Raw genomic sequence first — 17721 nt, forward strand, 5'->3', positions numbered from 1 at the left:
TTCATCTATAGATTTCTAATTTAACTTGTTATTTTATTGCTTTTCTAGCAATAAATGGTAATAATACCCAACTCCTTTTCAAACAAACAGAGATATTACTAAAGTAGACAGACTTGGTGCTGTTGATTATAATGGGATTTGCCTCAAATCATACAAATTCATGTGGCCCTCACTCACCAGTCTCCTGTAGGACTGCAGACTGACAGCCCTGTGTGGTCAGAGCAGGCTCTACAGTTTGGCTCTAGGCTTTCACTAATCCTGACAAAGCTATTATTTGTCTGCTTCTGCAATTTGAACTGCAGGCACATCGCCTTTATTTAGTTTTCAATTTCCAAGAATTAGTACAGAGCGTTATACAGAGAAACTGGGTCAAAATGTGTGTATGCAAGGGGAATTTTAGAGAGGGAGAAAGAGAGAGAGAGAGAGAGAGAGAGAGAGAGAGAGAGAGAGAGAGAGTGTCACATTCCAGAAGTCACTTTTGATAACTCTGTTTCATATTTCATCATAGACATAACAGAAAGAGAGATTAAAAAGCTTTATTCAAACTAGCATGATCAGGCAGAACATTTAAGCCAAATAAGCAACATCAAAAGTTTTGACAATTAACTAGACTTGAAAATAAAGCAAGACCATTCTCTCCCATACTGTCTTTGATCCACTAAGTGGGATGGAACTGGATTGGGTTTGATGCAATTCCCGAAGCATACTGTACAATCTGCCTGGCAAATTAGCAGAGGAAAAAAAACAAAACTGAGCGGTGTACACAAATGAGAAATAACGCACTTTTACTATACCAAGCACAAGCACCTCCTGTGCCATTTGATCACAGTGAATACAGATAGATATCAAAAAAGTCTACTGTATAAAAAACACAAAGTATAAAGCTGTTCAATTTACAGTTAAATGCATTTACCGGTTCTCAGTAGAGCATGAAACCAAAAGGCTGAGCCCCTATCCAGCGACGTCTTAGCATTTCAAGGTATTTCATCATTGGGGTACTGTCATTTTTGTAATTTGTAATGACATTTGTATGACATGCCGTTATTTCATTCATCAACAGTCAAATATATATATATATATCTATCTTGTACAATGCAGAAGGCACGCAAGGAGCTCATCGTATGTGCAATTCGTTAATTCTATAAACACTGTTGGATTCAACCGGTTGGGGCGTTGATTGCACACATAAACATGTACTCCACAGCAAGAGATCCCTCATTAAGTGACATCTTTAGTCTGACAGACTGCTGTGTTTATGTCTGGGAAGCCTGGTGCACCACCAGCGCCAGGCAACAGTGGGAGAGGATGAGAGAGAGGTTAGATTTCACTGACTCAGAATATGTAGCTCGATACATCAAGAAATATTCTCTCTCCGCTGCATTACCGAGTGAGTGCTGCGATCACATTTAGATCTGGCGCATATTTCAAAGTGCTGTCATTTGCTTAATACTTCTTATGCACTGCCTATGCGTTTGTGTATTTTTTATTTTTTTTTACTTGCAGAGTCAGCTCTAAAATACTGCGACTATAATTAACACTTTGCTCCCCTTCTCCCAATCCCATCTCCCTACCTCACCCAATTAGGCTCGATCATTTAGCACCCTAATAAGTGGTCCTAATGAGCTCCTTGTTTCTGAGAAATGAAAGTCCTGGGCTTCACAGTAGTGCAACAGCACTACCTTTGAGGTAAAAAAAAGTACTCTAGTTTAAATTTGTAACTTATGTACGCTATCAAAACAACATCATATGCATTAAACTACAAATATGCAACACAAAAATGCCCTTGAAGAAGCTCACAAAAGCAGCATTAAAAGTTAAATACATAAAATATCTATAAAAACATGAATATTCATAAAACAATACCTTGCCTGGACCTTATACCCCGCTTGTACCATGGCAAAGATCAATACATTTCAATATTCTTAATCTTTTCAATAAACAGAGTATTTATCATTACAAAATATTTTTTTTTAATTTCCGCTGTCGTATTTTCTTTTAAATTGAATATGATTTGCACTGTGTGCAATAAATGACTGCAGTTCATATTTGCATTGCCAGATTTATCGGTGGGAATTAGATTGGGATGATAACAGCTTATAATTGTGAAAAGAAAAATCTTGTGTACAGAAAAAATGGATTTGACATTTGACCCTGTTTTGAAAAATACTGTTGGTCATGTTTGAACGTTTTACATGCTGCCCGCTCTGGCCCCATTGTGTGATGTCATAGAGCCTCTGAATGAATATTTGATGAGGACACACCTCCCCCATTCAACCTTGCACACTGTAATTCGTGACTCCCATTACAGCCAGATAACGATGTGTCCAATCAGATATAACAGCACAGATGTCGATAAGGTATGAACTGTACACCTGATGTTAGTGAGGCTGTCAAAAGTCCTTTTGCTTCTCTGACCTCATTATAATTTCAATAGAACTACAGTATCTACAATCAAATAAAATGACAAACAATGGATCTCGTATGTCTTGTTTTTTTTTCATTTTTTAGGGTTTTTTCTTTCATTCTTTTTTTGTCATTTTCACACATTCATCACTGTTGAGTAGAACAAACATTGTAAAAAAAAAATCAGATCATTGATTATTTTATCGGCAAGTTACTATTCAACAGTGTGACCCTTACTGAACAGCAAGACTCATAATACGGTAGAAATTATTATTCAGAAGAAAAGATCAACACCGAGTGAAAAGCCTGAATCAGTGACATAACCAGCTACAGTTCAGCATTTATCAGCTTTACGGAAGAATCATATTCACCCTGATCCATACGTGTGTTTGTGAATAGGCGTGTTTTGAGCTCTTGCTTAGAAAAGGTTGCATGATTGAGACTTACGTATATGTTGAGCTACTGATGGTTCCTAGAACTACAGCACACAGAGTAAACCCTGGAATAGAAGGCAAATATGTCCACTGAGGAGTTTCAAAGCGTTAAGGAGGGAATGATTGACTACATGAGGCAACGTCCAAATGTCCTGCCATGAATGATTTCAATCCTATGTCCAAATATTTTTGAATGTTGTAGAATCATGCAGATCCATGCTTAAGAGAGAAAAGAAGGTAGAAAGCTGAGGTGGTTTGTGGTCGATGTTTCTAGTCGCTAGAGAGAAAGAACAAGTTGGAGCGGTGGGGCTGAGGGAGGACAGATGTTTTACATCTTCTTTGTGAGTCACAGGGAAGAATTCCAGCCAGAGACTCTCATGAAGAGATGATTATATCATGGCAGTTCTCTTCTGGGTGCCTGCTGAGAGACAGAATATAGAATTAGCCCACACAGAAAGTCAACCTGGATATAAACTTCTAGAAAGTCCTCACTCATGCAACAGTGGATCGTGACTGGTTACTGCCACCATCATTGATTTCAATTTAGGGTTAAATAAACAACTTGCTTCTATAGTTTTTCTGTCAAATCATACTTGTTGAGGATTACATTTTTTACCATGGAAATCAGACTGACATCATACACAACTAAAATAAAATATGACAAACATGCACGCACACGCAGGCATCACAATGTGCTATTTGGTATTTGGCGGGCCAATGTTACAACTACAGAAGGGAAATAGGCTTATTATTATAGGCCATAAATTTGAGCTCATGTGCAAGGATGCGGAGATGGTTGACACGGTCTGTGCTCTCAGGTATGTTACATGCCGAGAACTTATTTGGGACAAATCATTCTCTGAGCCCTTTTTGTTGATCTGTGCCATCCCTTTACTCCGAATCTCTGCCAAGCCAGCCAGATGTGCAGAACACAGGTCTGACCAGCAGCCAGTTTTATTCTAATCTCAGCTCTCAGTAAGCTATCTGCTTTTTCCGCACTTGAGAGACTGGCCAATTTAAATTGTACTGCCCCACAATGACTGTTGGTTTTGTGGGACAGTCAGGGACAGTCACTGACCTGGGACAAATGGAAATATTTGATTCTTCTCTATTCAGGACACTGTGTTGACCAAAGGTCAGCACCAAATATTTGCATCAGGAACTGTGACAGTTTATCAAACTGGATTGTTGAGCCAAATCAAGAGTGGATACCAAATAGGGAAAGATAGAAAATGTCTACACAATTATAGTGGCTCTACAGAATGTAGTTAGCAACCAGCATACCTCCAGTTGTAGAATGGACTTCCTGTCATTTTGAGTACTTAAGAACAGAAGAAAGAGACAAGTTCAGTGGTACGTGTGAAACTCACACTTACAATACATACACATCATCTCTCCCTCTCTCTCTACACGCATGCGACTGTGCATTTATGCATATTCATGTTGTTTAATCTTTCAGTGGATCACTTGTTTCAGTTTAGTCTGCTGGTCCAGCGGCACAAAAGCAAACAACATCTGGATCGGTTTCAGCGCGCCGACATTGATTGCGGTCTGCTGTGTGCAGAAGCGCTACTGGAGACCCCAGAGACCCCCAGCATGGTGCGTCTCGGTACAGCGGTGCCTCTTGTCCTTGAAGAGAACCCCTCCGTGTCTGGGTGTCTTTGAAGCGCTCCCCCTCTTACACAGCCAATAGTTAGACTCTGATTGTACGTTATGCATCTGTAATAAATTACCTACATACTACATGAGACATCGAACAGTGGCACAGTTTTCAGTTGTTTGTTTGCGCTAGAAATAGACTGATATTAATCAGTGTGCCTATTTTCTTGTAATTTATTTCACAGGTTTTTTACTTCTGTTGCCTTTGGAAATAGGTACATTATAGTCAATTATATATAAATGTAAATATAACTAATTTTGGACCTAATGCAATATTTTTACACCATCAAATATATTTCTCGTTCCTGGTTTCATTTGTACTTAGACTACTCAGAAAAAACTTGAATCACAGAAGATATATACAGTTATTCAAATGAGTTCCACCTTCACCATCAGCAACATTAAATTGTGTATGATGAGTACTTTTACTTTTTTAGTAATTTTGGATGCCAATACTTTTGTACTTTTATTTAAGTAAACATTTAAATGCAGGACTTTTACTTTTAATAGAGTATTTCTTCACTGTGGCTGCACTACTTTTACTTAAGTGGCATTTATGCGTACTTCTTCCACTACAGTAGTTTTTCTGTCGTTTGTGTTAAATGCATTTCAAAGAGAGAAGAAGTACTCAGATCCTTGACTTAAGTAAAAGTACTGTAAGAAATACTTCAATACAACTAAAAGTCCTGCATTCAAATCTCAGTACAGGACAGAGGCATTAGCTCTAACGTGCACTTAAAAGAAAACACAATAAAAGTACTTGTTCTGCAGACAACCTGGCCCCTGTAACTGATACTATTATACTGTATATGACATCATTATATTCTTAATACTGATGCATCAATGTGCAGTAGCATTTTAGTTTACCAGCTTGATATTATAGACTGTATATGAAAAGCTTTATGTCTCTATGTTTACAATATGTATAAACGTAAAAGATTAATACTTTATTCTGAAAAAATGTTCTCTAATTTTGCACGGGACCGCTTTCGAATGTATATTAATTTATGTATGTAACTACAAAATGGTGGTACTGTGGGAATCATACTATAGCAAAGGCACTTGTTTAAACCTGCAAATATTATTATTAGCATTAACCAACTTGCATCTACATATACGACAAAACATCCGTCGGCCTTCCAGGGAGAAAATCATGACATGTAAGAACTTTTCATACTACAGTAGGTCCCTGAACACACCAACTAGTTGTCTCATCAACACTTTGTTCTGCTTTCCTCTGTGTTGTCTGCAAGCGCCCAGCCACTAATTCATTCATACATACCTCCAGTGTGGATGCTCTGGAGTCTGTGGTCTCACTTGGCCCTATGCTTCTGGGTATACTGGACACAAAATAGCCAGCTCCTTTGGGAATTATCGGCTGTCTCACGACCACTTTGCCTTTCCTGGTCTCAGCGAGGAACAAGCTGTACCAGTAGGCATCGCTGGAGATCAGGGTGGAATCTGCAATGGTGGAGCTCCTCTGGCTGATCATGCTGTTCCTGCTGATCACGCTGTTTCTGTTGGGGGGGGGGATCTTGAAGGCCTTTGGCTTTGGTTTTTGACACTTCAGCACAATAATAACCAAGATGGTTATCAGTAGCAGAAATGACACAGCCCCTAAACCGATTACTAAGTACAGGTTTAGGTCTGTGAAGACGTCGTACTCCAGCGGCAGCTCTGTGGTCTCCGAAAAGGACATGACGTGTTCCACCGTCGATATCTTGATAGTGACGGTGGCGGAGAGAGCCGGCTGGCCGTTGTCTTTGGCGACAATCACCAGCCGCTGCTGTCTCGGGTCTCTGTAGCTGAACATCCGCGTTGTCCGGATTTCGCCGTTGTACTGGTCCAGGCTGAACAGGGTCGCGTCGCTGATCTGCAGGAGCTGATAGGTGACCCTGGCGTTCTGCTCGGAGTCGGCGTCAATGGCGATCACTTTGGCGATCAGGTGCCCCTTGTCCGTGGACCTCGGTATCACCTCCTCTACCACAGAGCCCTGGGCCCGCCAAGGAGACACTATGAGAGGGGTGTTGTCGTTTTGGTCCAGGATGATGATGTGAACTGTCACATTGCTGCTCCGCGGGGGAACGCCAGAGTCCCGGGCCTCGATGTGGAAGAGGAAATCCCTCTCTCTTTCATAGTCAAAGGTCTTCAGGGCATACAGATCACCATTCTCAGGGTTGATGGAGAACAGCATTGACATTGACGTGTTAACAATCTCCTTCTCCATTATGAAATAGACCAAGTACTGGTTCTCGTTGAGATCGGGGTCAAACGCACTAAGCGATGTCAATAACGCCCCTGGTTGATTGTTCTCCACAACATGGATTGTGTAGAAGGACTGGGAGAATGCGGGTGCGTTGTCATTGATGTCCAGAATCTCCAGAGTGATGGTTTCGTTCTCAGCTAAGGGCGGAGAGCCCTTGTCCGTCACCCTCAGCGTGATGTCGTATTTGCTTATCACCTCTCTGTCCAGTGGCTTCGAAACCAGCAGCTCAAAGTAACCCTCCGAGGATTTGTTCAGGAGGAACGGCAAGGACTCCTGCCGATGCAAGGTGAGCTCCACTTGCCCGTTGGCTCCCGAGTCCCTGTCGCTGACGCTGACCACTGCTATCAGTGTCCCCACGGAGACGTCTTCCGTCAGTGAACTTTTCACAGACTTTATGGTCACCTCAGGGTAGTTGTCGTTCAGGTCTGTGACGAACACCATGACTTTACAGTGTCCCGCCTTGGGGTTCACTCCTCTGTCCTGAGCCTGGATGTGCATCTCGAAGCTCTGGCCCTCCTCGTAGTCGATCACCCCCTTCACCTTGATCTCACCTGTGTTTGGGTCAAGCGAGAAGAGCTCTTGAGTCTTCTCCGAGGTGTACAGTGTGTACGAATATACCAGCTGTGCGTTTGTGCCTTCATCCAAGTCCGTGGCGTTTAAGGTCATGACCACCGTCCCCGCAGCCGCGTTCTCCGAGACGTTGACCGCAAACACCGGCTGACTGAACAGGGGGGCGTTGTCATTGATATCCAGGACGTTGATAACGATGCTGGCTGTGCCGGAGCGGGGAGGCACCCCTCCATCCACAGCGGTTAAAATCAAATTGTGCACCGTGTGCTCCTCTCGGTCCAAATGACCGTTCAGCACTAAGTCGACGTATTTGGAGCCATCGCTGCCAGTTTGTATGTCGATGTTGAAGTACTTGCTTTCGCTGAGATAGTAGGTCTTGATCGAGTTCGCCCCCACATCCGCATCCACTGCGTTTGTCAATGAAAAGCGCTCACCGGGAGGGGTTGCCTCCGATATGTCCAAGTGCATTGTCCTTCTGCGGAACACGGGCGCGTTGTCGTTGATGTCCATGATTTCCAACTCGATGTTAAAAATGCGAATGGGGTTCTCCAGTATGACATCCATTTTCAGAAAGCACGAGGTCGCTTTAGTCATGCATATGCTCTCCCGGTCTATCTTCTCGCGGATCACCAGCTCCCCGGTTTCTTTGTTGATGTCGAGGTAATTTTTGCTGTGAATGACATCGAGCTTTGCGCTGCGCTGCACCAAACTGCGAACATCCAAAGCCAAATCCGTGGCCAGGTTGGCAACAAAGGAGCCCTCTTCCATCTCCTCCGGAATCGAGTACCGGGTGATGGAGAGCGCACATCCCCACAGTGCAACGAACGTAAAAGCAGCCACGATCAAATGTGTCCGTACGGGTGCAAAGACACGCGCCATCGTCGCTGTGGTGGGGGTTTTTTTTATCTCGAAGTGAAACAGATCTGTCTTTAGCGATCAGGCCGTCTGGATGCAGGGAAGCGCCGGTGTCATTCTTGCCTACTCCAGTTGTAGCTCTAGCTGCAGCAGGCCATGCACGGTACAGTACCGCTGGAGGAGCTGAGCTCTCACGGCAAATGCTCTGCAGGGGCGGAGGCAGCATCTGTGTGGGCTGCTGGGGCGGCATCACTGAGACGGGGTGGACATAAGAGGGGGAGGTGGTAGCCTAAGTTTAAAGTAAATATTATTTAAGAAAATATTGTCCAACTATACAAATTTTAGTTGTGACGCAGCCTGGGATTATTCTTTTCATCCTTTTTTAAAATGTATTTAAAAAAATATCCCTCATGATTACAAAATATTATTACCATAAATTTCCTTGGACAGGTTTAATGTTCAAATGACAAATGGGTTCCATTAATTTAGTGAATTCAAATCTATTTTATTTCCGATGTATTTATTCAATCATATTTAAAAGACCTTCCAGGAACAATATCCAGACGTTTTGTGAAAATATGTAAAAGAATATTCTCGGAAAGAACAAACCATGATATTCCCAGAGCCTTCAGTACTTTGAAGGTTACAGTCAAGATATTACCAAAAGTGGATCACAGGGAAACATGAAAGGAATGTTTTGGGTTTTTCCATTGGTATGTTGTCATTCATATCTGTCTCTGTCCCTATGGTGGTTACTTTTAGTATTATGATGCAATATATTCATACTGTCAAAGGCTATATGGCTGACAGTGACTGAAAATAGTTGGGGAAATAATAGTGCATTGCATCCCATTTGATATTTAGAATATGGTAATAATTATAATATAATATATCAAAATATATTAAGAGAAAAGTTGTGTTTGCATCCCTTACCTCTGTCTTACCGCTCCTCACTCAGTCTAACCTCATGAAACAAACAGATAACAGTCATGAAGTTTTAAAACTTTTAAAAGGCACTGACATGTTTTCACAGCAAATGTATTACATGTTTCTTCTCAGCGACCTACTGGACAGTAAAGCTTTGCATTGGACATACTGACCGGTTTGCATGGGTAGTGCCATGGCCTAAACAACTTTCACTTCCCAGTTTTTATTTGTGCATGCTGCTGTTTTTTAACAGGACTGGATTCCCAAACTAATGGGAGTGTACCCTGACATGATAGGCAGTAAGAGGTGGATGGTCCCTAGCATTCTTGTCCTTTAGCTCCATCTGGTGATAATATGGAGAATTACACAAGGATCTGGACCTGACACATTACACACGCTGTATTATCTGTTACTTTAATGCATTTAAAGAGTTATTACAATGATTTAGCTATTCATAGTATCCATTTTGCCTCTGTATGTCTGTATAAAAAAGGAAATATCTGTGGTGCACAGTGGTATAATTATTAGGACTTTAGGACCCTGAAATTGTGTCCCTGATAAAAAAAAAACTACAAAGCTGTAGATGAAATAACTTAATAATAACTTGCCACATACAGTAGCTTTGTCAGAGGTAAATCTAAAATGTAAAGGTTTCTCTTGTTGAATAAAGATCCAGTGATCCTTTTCACATATAGTTCACAGAGGCAAAGGGGCTTATCTAAAATAAATAGATACTTCATATCCACAGCCATTTTTAAATCAACATTTTGTTGTATTGATTAAAGTGACAATATATTGAGGAGAAAGACACATGCAGTAATAACAGACTGACTGTAACAATTAGAGACAAGGCAGTAACACCTCACCGTTGCCCTCATCACGTTCCTGAGCCCTCCCAGCAAGACGCCTATATCTCACATGTAAAACACCTAACATGATGAAGGATCAGCGATGAGCGAAATGCTATTATACATATTTTTAGTATTGCCACTGTCATCTTTGGAGTTGAAATAGGCAAACATCATCCATTTGCAGATACAGTACAACCATACACTAATAAGTTATTTTATTTCTTGTTTGTTTTGTGCACATTTGTAATAAGGAAGCACTTCAGTGGGTGTGTTTTGGGGTGGTGTGATATTTCTAAATATATTGATTGCTTTGTAGTTTATTTCATCAGGATTTTTTTCATGATTGTCTGTCATTCTTCACGTCATGCATTGCTTTTCTTCATCAAAGTCATATATTTCCAGGGGCCATTCTCAACCAGTTGCTAATTCAACGAGGGATATAGGAGTCGTGGTCATGCTAGGTGTTACATACTGTTTATAGAATCAGTGTCCCCAGCCCAACACCCAACAGTGTGTAGAGCAGGGGTGAGGGGATACGCTAGAGCTCCTGGCAAACATGAGGCATGAAAATAGCTTTTTAATGCAGTATGGATTTACTGTGCCTGCCATATATATCACTTTATGTAGCAATTTTGATATGTTAAATGATATACAAGACATATCCATATCCATATCCCAAATCAAGACCCACCTTTTCAAAACTGCTTTTAATGTGTGACCATTATTGTGCATTGTATGCTTTTTTAGTGTATAGCTTTTATATATTATGATTTTAATGTAAATTGTCTTTGAGTACTATGAAAAGTGCTCAATAAATAAAATGTATTATTATTATTATTATCCCATTGCTATTTTAATAAAAACTCATTTGAATGTATTCAAACATGAAAAATCTTGTGATTTTGAAAATATACAAATGCACTAATATGCCCTCGTAATTTACACTTAGTTATCATATGAAGGCTGATAAAAGAGTCAAATGTTATTCAAGACCGTTAAATTCCAACAAGCATTCCAACAAGACATATTGTAGGTATTGTTGTTTTTTCCACAAGAGGTGTCTGTGAGGGAAAGGAACCCTCTAGTGGTGAAAAGGGAGAGACTCTTCTGCTCAACCTCACTGGTGGAAGCTATGGATTGTTGGGAGAGATAAAGGGGGAGATGGAGAGAAATAAAGCAACACAGATTGGGCTCTGAACAGATTTTACATGGACAAACAAGACATATGCTATGTGTCTCTGCTTATTGCACATGGGACATATTATGACTGCTAAGTCTGGCTGATTTCGGTACTGGTGCTGATACAGTCAAAGATAAATCTTGGCTTGAGTATCTGTAATTATTGGCAGGATGTTGTCGTGGGCCTATCTGGATTTGCATTTCAAATTTCTAGTAGTCTCTAACTGACGGGGATATATATACAATTTTTTCCTCAAAGGGTTTTTCCTTCTGACTCGATGTTCAGAGAGTTTGAAATACATCTGAAACTGACCCTTTGGCACTCAGCTTTTTGAACTTAACACAGTTCACTGAGGCAGTCAGGCCCAAGCCCAAGATTAACACGTTGGTCTGCAATGGCTCAGTTAGAGGCGACGGATCTTGAGGATTACCTCCAGAGTTGTAGTTAAAACCTTGTTTTTTATTGACCGGAATGTCAAGAGAAAAGGTTAAATGACACAGGGCCATAAGTCACAACAGCTTCCTCTTCCATAGGCTTCATACGCTGGTGTCCAACGCCTTCAACTTTTAGATTTAGAGGAGTTGGCTGAAATGATTACGCCTGATTGTATCTCTGCAGGGAACTGGGGGGAAAAATTGTGCAGTGGTCTTGATAGTTGACGTCCCAAAAATATGAGTCCATGGATCACACCGCTTAATCCCTCTGGAGATAAATCTCAATCTCAGCATCTGGGCACAGACTGAATTAATAGAAAATAACTGTAATTGTGATTTACACTGTTTACACTGATAAATCCTCATTGTCAGCTTTTGACGACTTTGACTTCACATCCACAAGTTTGCTTTTACAGCTTGATTGTTTTTGAAGTATTTATTTATTCACAGTGAAATGAATGCTATACATTACTCTAGATGTTATTTCAGAGCCAGATAAACACATTGGCATATTAAATGACAGGAATGAAATATGTCTGTCAATAAACAACAACTGCAGAATTCAGGGACAGATTTATTGACAATGATCTACACAAAGTATATATATACAGAGTGATTCACACTCAGAGATGAATACAAATCTAGAATGCATATAACCAGTGACTGAATTATACTAGCAGTTGCTTACGATCAAACAATCTGAGTGGTACAAGAGGTGTGTGTGTTTCTAATTTGCAGTAACATAGCACTTGTGCTGTTGCCCTCCTGAGTGTCAACTGTTCGATGTGGTGTTTGTCAGTGTGACGGTCCACTGCACAGGCACGGTGAGTACTATCACAGCGGTGATGCTATCGCTTGTAAAACAATCCTTCACTGACCCCTGTTCGGTGGACACATTGCATGGTTTCACTCATCATTTCAATGTCGTCTTTGTGAAAGCAGATGCCTATGGCGTTAAATCTCTTTCCTATTGTGTAACCTTTAACGATAGACTCACAAACACATGACCCGTCTCTTAATGCACCAGACATGATCGGGTGAAAGATGTCGAACTGTTGCACAGCTTTATTATCTAACCAAGATTTACAGCAATTTGTGAAGAACAATGCCCACAAAGACTGTAGTTATATAGAAGTTATATAGATACATTTAATACATATCTTAAATGTGTTAGCTTGAGGAAGAAACTGCTACTTCAAAGGCTATGAAGTATAAAGTTTCTGGCTGTTACAGTTAGTCAGTTCACTTTTGACACACAGCACGTGTCCCTGTGAGACAAAAAGGGGTGTCTGTATAAAAAAAGTGAGTGGTACATGGATGAGCCTTGTGTAATAGACTGTAAGCTGCTTAAATTGTGATTTTTTTTTTTCAAAATAGACATTCACTCTGAGAACCAGCAGCCTCCAAACAGACCAAATCACATTTACCTGAGCTCACCGCGGCTGGAAAAGAAGAACCTTCTCTGCCATTTACAGCCTTTGCAAGCATGATCCCACCATAACTCAAAATAGACTTTATTTATACTTTATTTCAGTATTTACACAAATAAAAAATATACTTGTGGTAAGGAGTCATATTGAATTCCACTGAAAAAAGGGGAAACAGCCGGTCAGCCTCCAAGAAGCAATTTATAGTTATGACTGGGACTATAATATATCATACACAGAAACAGTATAGCTATCATTTGAAGATGTCATTACTTACGATGAGATCATCATCGTTGTCAAAAGATTGTTCATAGTTTGAGATGAATCTCTTTTTCTTTCCAAAAGTGGAGAACGTGTTGTATACATCCAGTTCTCCTCTGGGAGCCAGCTTCAGAGTGCTGTGGTCAGCCATGTTGCCAGGTATGTACACGTTGTGCTGGTAGTCTGGTGGCTCAGAGTGAGGCTGAGTGTACTTGGGAGTCCACGAGTAGTGAGGGACCGCTCCCTCTTGAAGAGATATCTTGCAGTCTGTAAAAATGCCCATAAATTACAGTTTGTATTGGAAGATTATTTCTGCAAAGAGCTCTTATTTACATACAGTATACTTGATCTGAATAAGGTGGTATTAAAGGCATTAAACACATCTTTCAGGGACTTTAGCAATCCTCATGTTGATGCATTAAAATCCCCCCCCATTCCCCCAGTTTTGGGGCCTGGTATTATCTGCTTTTCAGTTTACCATTTTATATTTCAGACCAAATCCTCAGGCACAGACTTGGGGAGAGCACACCCCCCCCCCCCGCCCCCCCATGACCCACCACCCTCTTTTATGCGAACCATAATGAGCCCAAATTGCACAGTTGCCGCCTACCATTCATGTGGTTTCCCCAGGTCCAGTACTGTGGTGCCACAGAGCAGGAAAACCTGTGGGCATCAGACTTTTGTTGGCGAGTGAGAGTGCCCTCCATATTTGCTGAACTATACCTGAGGAGATATGGAGATGGCTTAAGTATAACTTTAAGCATGTGTGTGTGTGCATGTGTGTGTGTATTGCCGCAACTAATGTACTCACCTCTTGTATGCTGAGTTGCGTTGGTTCTTGGTCCAGGTCCAGTCCTTGTTTGAATACTTAAGCTGCACAGAAACATAAAAAAAAAATTAGCTGCCACCTCAAGAACAATTGCACTGCATTAATGTATGGATGCACTCATGTCTATATAATGGCAAGGCTAAAGGCATCACATATGATACGGTTTAGTCAAAGTCAGTGTGACTGACATTCCTTTTTGTCTGTTGTTCATGTTAATTATATTTTTACTACTAAAACAAACTGAACTCATATTGTCTTATGCATTTATTACTTTAAGAAATTACATAAAAGGCTCTCTGATGCCACTTTATAATGACTAAGAAGATGTCACATCTCCTGAAAAGGGCTAAATTAGTTTGTAACTAATCTTCTTTGATGTGAGGTTTAGTATTGGTGGATATGCAGATGCTGTTTGTTGACGAGATAGCGAATACAGCCACTGTGTTAAGATCAGATGCAGCTCCAAGTCTGTGATTAAAACAGAAATGTGCATCTCTTTTATCCCTGCAACACCTGTCACGCCTGTGCCCAGACACCCTGCCACAACATGTGGGTTAGTTGAGGATATATTTTCCAACAGATTACTTGCATAAGCCTGCAAAATAGCCATGCATTTTTTTTTTGTTGTTGCTGTTTTTTTTCTTTAGCTATGATGTTTATTCAAACATGCATAGTGTGTACAATGCATTGTGACATTTGCCCTTCAGTCCACCTTTCTGTCATTTGTAATTGAAGTGAGACAGCAGCACAGCTAGAGACATGGATAAGTGTAAATCTAAACTGATACAGTGAGACAGACAACCCCTCTGTTATGCTGACTTTTATGTTTCTACGTACATATTTCAATATATTACCTCGTTTGGAGTTGCTGCTCTGTTGTTGGCCAGTTCATTGCGCTCCAGAGTACTCCAGCCAGAAGTGAGGTAGTCTGTGCTCTTGGCGTTGTTCTGCTGAACTGACATCACCGGACTGCAGGGCTTCAGAAACATAAAGTCGCTTTTGGACGATTCCGGTGTCAGACACATTTTGTAGCAATAGACCTGAGGCAGAGCGCCGTTGCTGTTTGCCTCCGCGCAGCCGGACGCGCCTGTGGACATCCAGACGTTCAAGTTGGACTTTTTGAACACCTCTGTGGTGGTGGTGGTGGAGGAGGTTTCCGAGCGCAAGCAGCAGCAACAACAACTCCCGCCACTCCAGCTGATTGAGGGGAAGTCAGACTCTCCGCTGGACGGTCTGCCCTTCAGTCTCCGCACCGCAACCAGGACAATGATAGCCACCAGAAATATGAAGGAGATTGCGCCCAGAGACACGATTAAGTACAGGGTGAAGTTGGAGCTGTGATGTGGGCTTAGTGACAGGTCGCCCAAATCGGGCTGCGAATCTGGCAGGCTGTCAACTACTGACAGGATGATGGAAGCAGTGGCCGAGAGGGGCGGCTGACCATTGTCCTTCACAAGAATGACCAATCTGTGCCTCGTGGCGTCTTTCTCCACGAACTGGCGCATCGTCCTGATCTCGCCCGTATACAGGGCGATGCTGAACAAGCTCAGGTCTGTCGCTTGCAGCAGCTGATAAAACAGACGCGAGTTTTGACCCTCATCCGCGTCCACTGCGCTGATCTTGGCGACGAGGTAACCAGCGTCCACCGATCTGGGCACTGCTCCGCTGGGCGCGCTGCCGTTTTGCGCGACAGGGGACACGATGACGGGCGCGTTGTCGTTTTGGTCCAAAATAAAGACGTTCACGGAGATGTTGCTGCTCAGAGGCGGGAACCCGGCGTCTTGCGCTTGAACGGTGATCTGGAAGTTTTTAAGTTGTTCGTGGTCGAAGGATCGCAGCGCGTAAATGTTCCCGTTGTCTGAGTTTATGGACACGTACGTGGACACGGGCATCCCCTGTATGTCCCCCTCCAGTATAGAATAGGAGAGGTATGCGTTTTGACCAAAATCCGGGTCCAGCGCAGTCACCGAGCAGATGGATGCTCCTGGAGCATTGTTCTCAGTCAAATACACCGTGTAGGAGGGCTGCTTGAAGCGGGGCGCGTTATCGTTCACATCGGACACTTGGACCAAAATAGTTTTCCTCGTGAATAAAGGTGGGGAGCCCATATCTCGCGCGGTGAGGGTGATGTTGAACTCCGCGACCGCCTCTCTGTCCAGAAAGTCAGAAGTTACCAGTGTGTAGTAGTTCTTAAAGGACGAGTGGAGATGGAATGGTACCTGGTGGGGGATCTCACAGTCCACGTTCCCGTTTTCACCCGAGTCCTTGTCCATCACGCTGATGACGGCTATCACCGTTCCTGGGGGTGCGTCCTCCTGCACAGGTGTGGACACCGACGTCAGGATGACCTCCGGGAGGTTGTCGTTTGTATCCAAAACGTTCACCAGCACTTTGCAGTGAACTGCCACAGCCGAGGGCCCTTTGTCTTTTGCCTGAACGTAAATTTCATGCATCCTGGCCTTTTCGTAATCTATCACTCCTTTGACTTTGATCTCCCCCGTGCGCGAGTCCACGCTGAAAAGCTGGCGCACTTTGATGGGAGCGTGGCCGCTGAATGAATAGGTAATGTCCGCATTGGGACCCTCATCTAAATCGGACGCATTGAGCTTTATGACAACTGTGCCTTTGGGTGCGTTTTCAGCGAGCCTCACTCTGTAAAACGACTGATCGAACACGGGCGCGTTGTCGTTCGCATCCAAAACTGTGATATCAATTTGCGCAGTGCCGGATCTCTCCGGCGCGCCTCCGTCCACCGCCGTTAGGACCATTTGATGCGCACTTTGCTGCTCTCTGTCCAGCGGGTTTTGTAGGACTAGTTCTGCGAATTTACTGCCATCGCTGCGCGTCTGTATGTCCAAAAGGAAATGTTCGTTCACACTCAGCAAGTAGGTTCGGAGCGAGTTGGATCCGACGTCTAAGTCCTGTGCGCTCTCAAGTGGGAAGCGGGACCCTGGCGCAGCGGACTCCGATATGTCCAGATTGAACTCGGTCCACGGGAAACTGGGAGAGTTGTCGTTCACGTCCAAAATTTCCATCTCTACCCTGTACAGCTCCAGAGGGTTTTCGATGACCACTTGCAAGTGAAAAGAGCAGGACAAACTCTGCTCGCAGAGTTCTTCGCGATCAATTCTCTCGTTGACGAATAAAACTCCATTTTCCAAATTCACCTCCACATATTGCTTCTTGGCACCTGAGACTATCCGGAATCTGCGCGCAGAGAGCTTGTCCAAATCCAAGCCCAGGTCCTCTGCAATGTTGCCAACAAAAGCCCCATGCTCCAGTTCCTCCGGTATAGAGTAACGAATCTGTCCCCGGACTGCGTCCAAGAAACAAGTGAACAACGCAAAACGGCAAACTGCATGCCATTTCCCAAACGGTCTTTTCCTCGCCCCTTGTTTGTCCATCTGTAAAGCTGAAACAGTGCCGCAACTCACACCACGGACTCTGTCTCCGGTGTGCGCATGCAAGATGATTAAGGCAGAAGTGTGCAAAACACGGTCTGGAAAAAACTTGACATTGGTGTGACTGGAACCAGCGAGATGTCTGCTTGAGAGAAAAGAGAGGAGAGAGAAAGGGATGTGCGAGGGCTACTAGCCTATCTCAGATTAGTGTGCGCAGTGTGTGT

At 42.8% G+C, this 17721-nt stretch overlaps 2 protein-coding genes across 3 annotated transcripts; both read right to left on the reverse strand.

Moving 5' to 3' along the window:
- Nucleotides 1-522: 522 nt before the first annotated feature.
- Nucleotides 523-8369, reverse strand: LOC137876645 (protocadherin alpha-C2-like). Of its 2 annotated transcripts, none has more exons than XM_068716401.1 (3): nucleotides 5779-8369; nucleotides 4122-4158; nucleotides 523-3255 (listed from the first exon to the last, which is right to left on the reverse strand). In XM_068716401.1, the coding sequence occupies exons 1-2, from the start codon at nucleotides 8209-8211 to the stop codon at nucleotides 4147-4149; spliced, it is 2445 nt and encodes an 814-aa protein (XP_068572502.1). In that variant the 5' UTR covers nucleotides 8212-8369; the 3' UTR covers nucleotides 523-3255; nucleotides 4122-4146. The 2 variants fall into 2 exon arrangements, with proteins under 2 accessions (XP_068572502.1, XP_068572501.1); XM_068716400.1 differs by having other exon boundaries at nucleotides 523-3258.
- Nucleotides 8370-13259: 4890 nt separating this feature from the next.
- Nucleotides 13260-17500, reverse strand: LOC137876821 (protocadherin-10-like). Its single transcript, XM_068716620.1, has 4 exons — nucleotides 14951-17500; nucleotides 14079-14140; nucleotides 13878-13990; nucleotides 13260-13534 (listed from the first exon to the last, which is right to left on the reverse strand). The coding sequence occupies exons 1-4, from the start codon at nucleotides 17498-17500 to the stop codon at nucleotides 13260-13262; spliced, it is 3000 nt and encodes a 999-aa protein (XP_068572721.1).
- Nucleotides 17501-17721: the final 221 nt, after the last annotated feature.

The sequence above is a fragment of the Cebidichthys violaceus genome, unplaced genomic scaffold, assembly GCF_023349555.1.
Source record: "Cebidichthys violaceus isolate CVI_PGR_0920_01 unplaced genomic scaffold, fCebVio1.0.p SCAF_20, whole genome shotgun sequence".
Lineage (NCBI taxonomy): Eukaryota > Metazoa > Chordata > Actinopteri > Perciformes > Stichaeidae > Cebidichthys > Cebidichthys violaceus.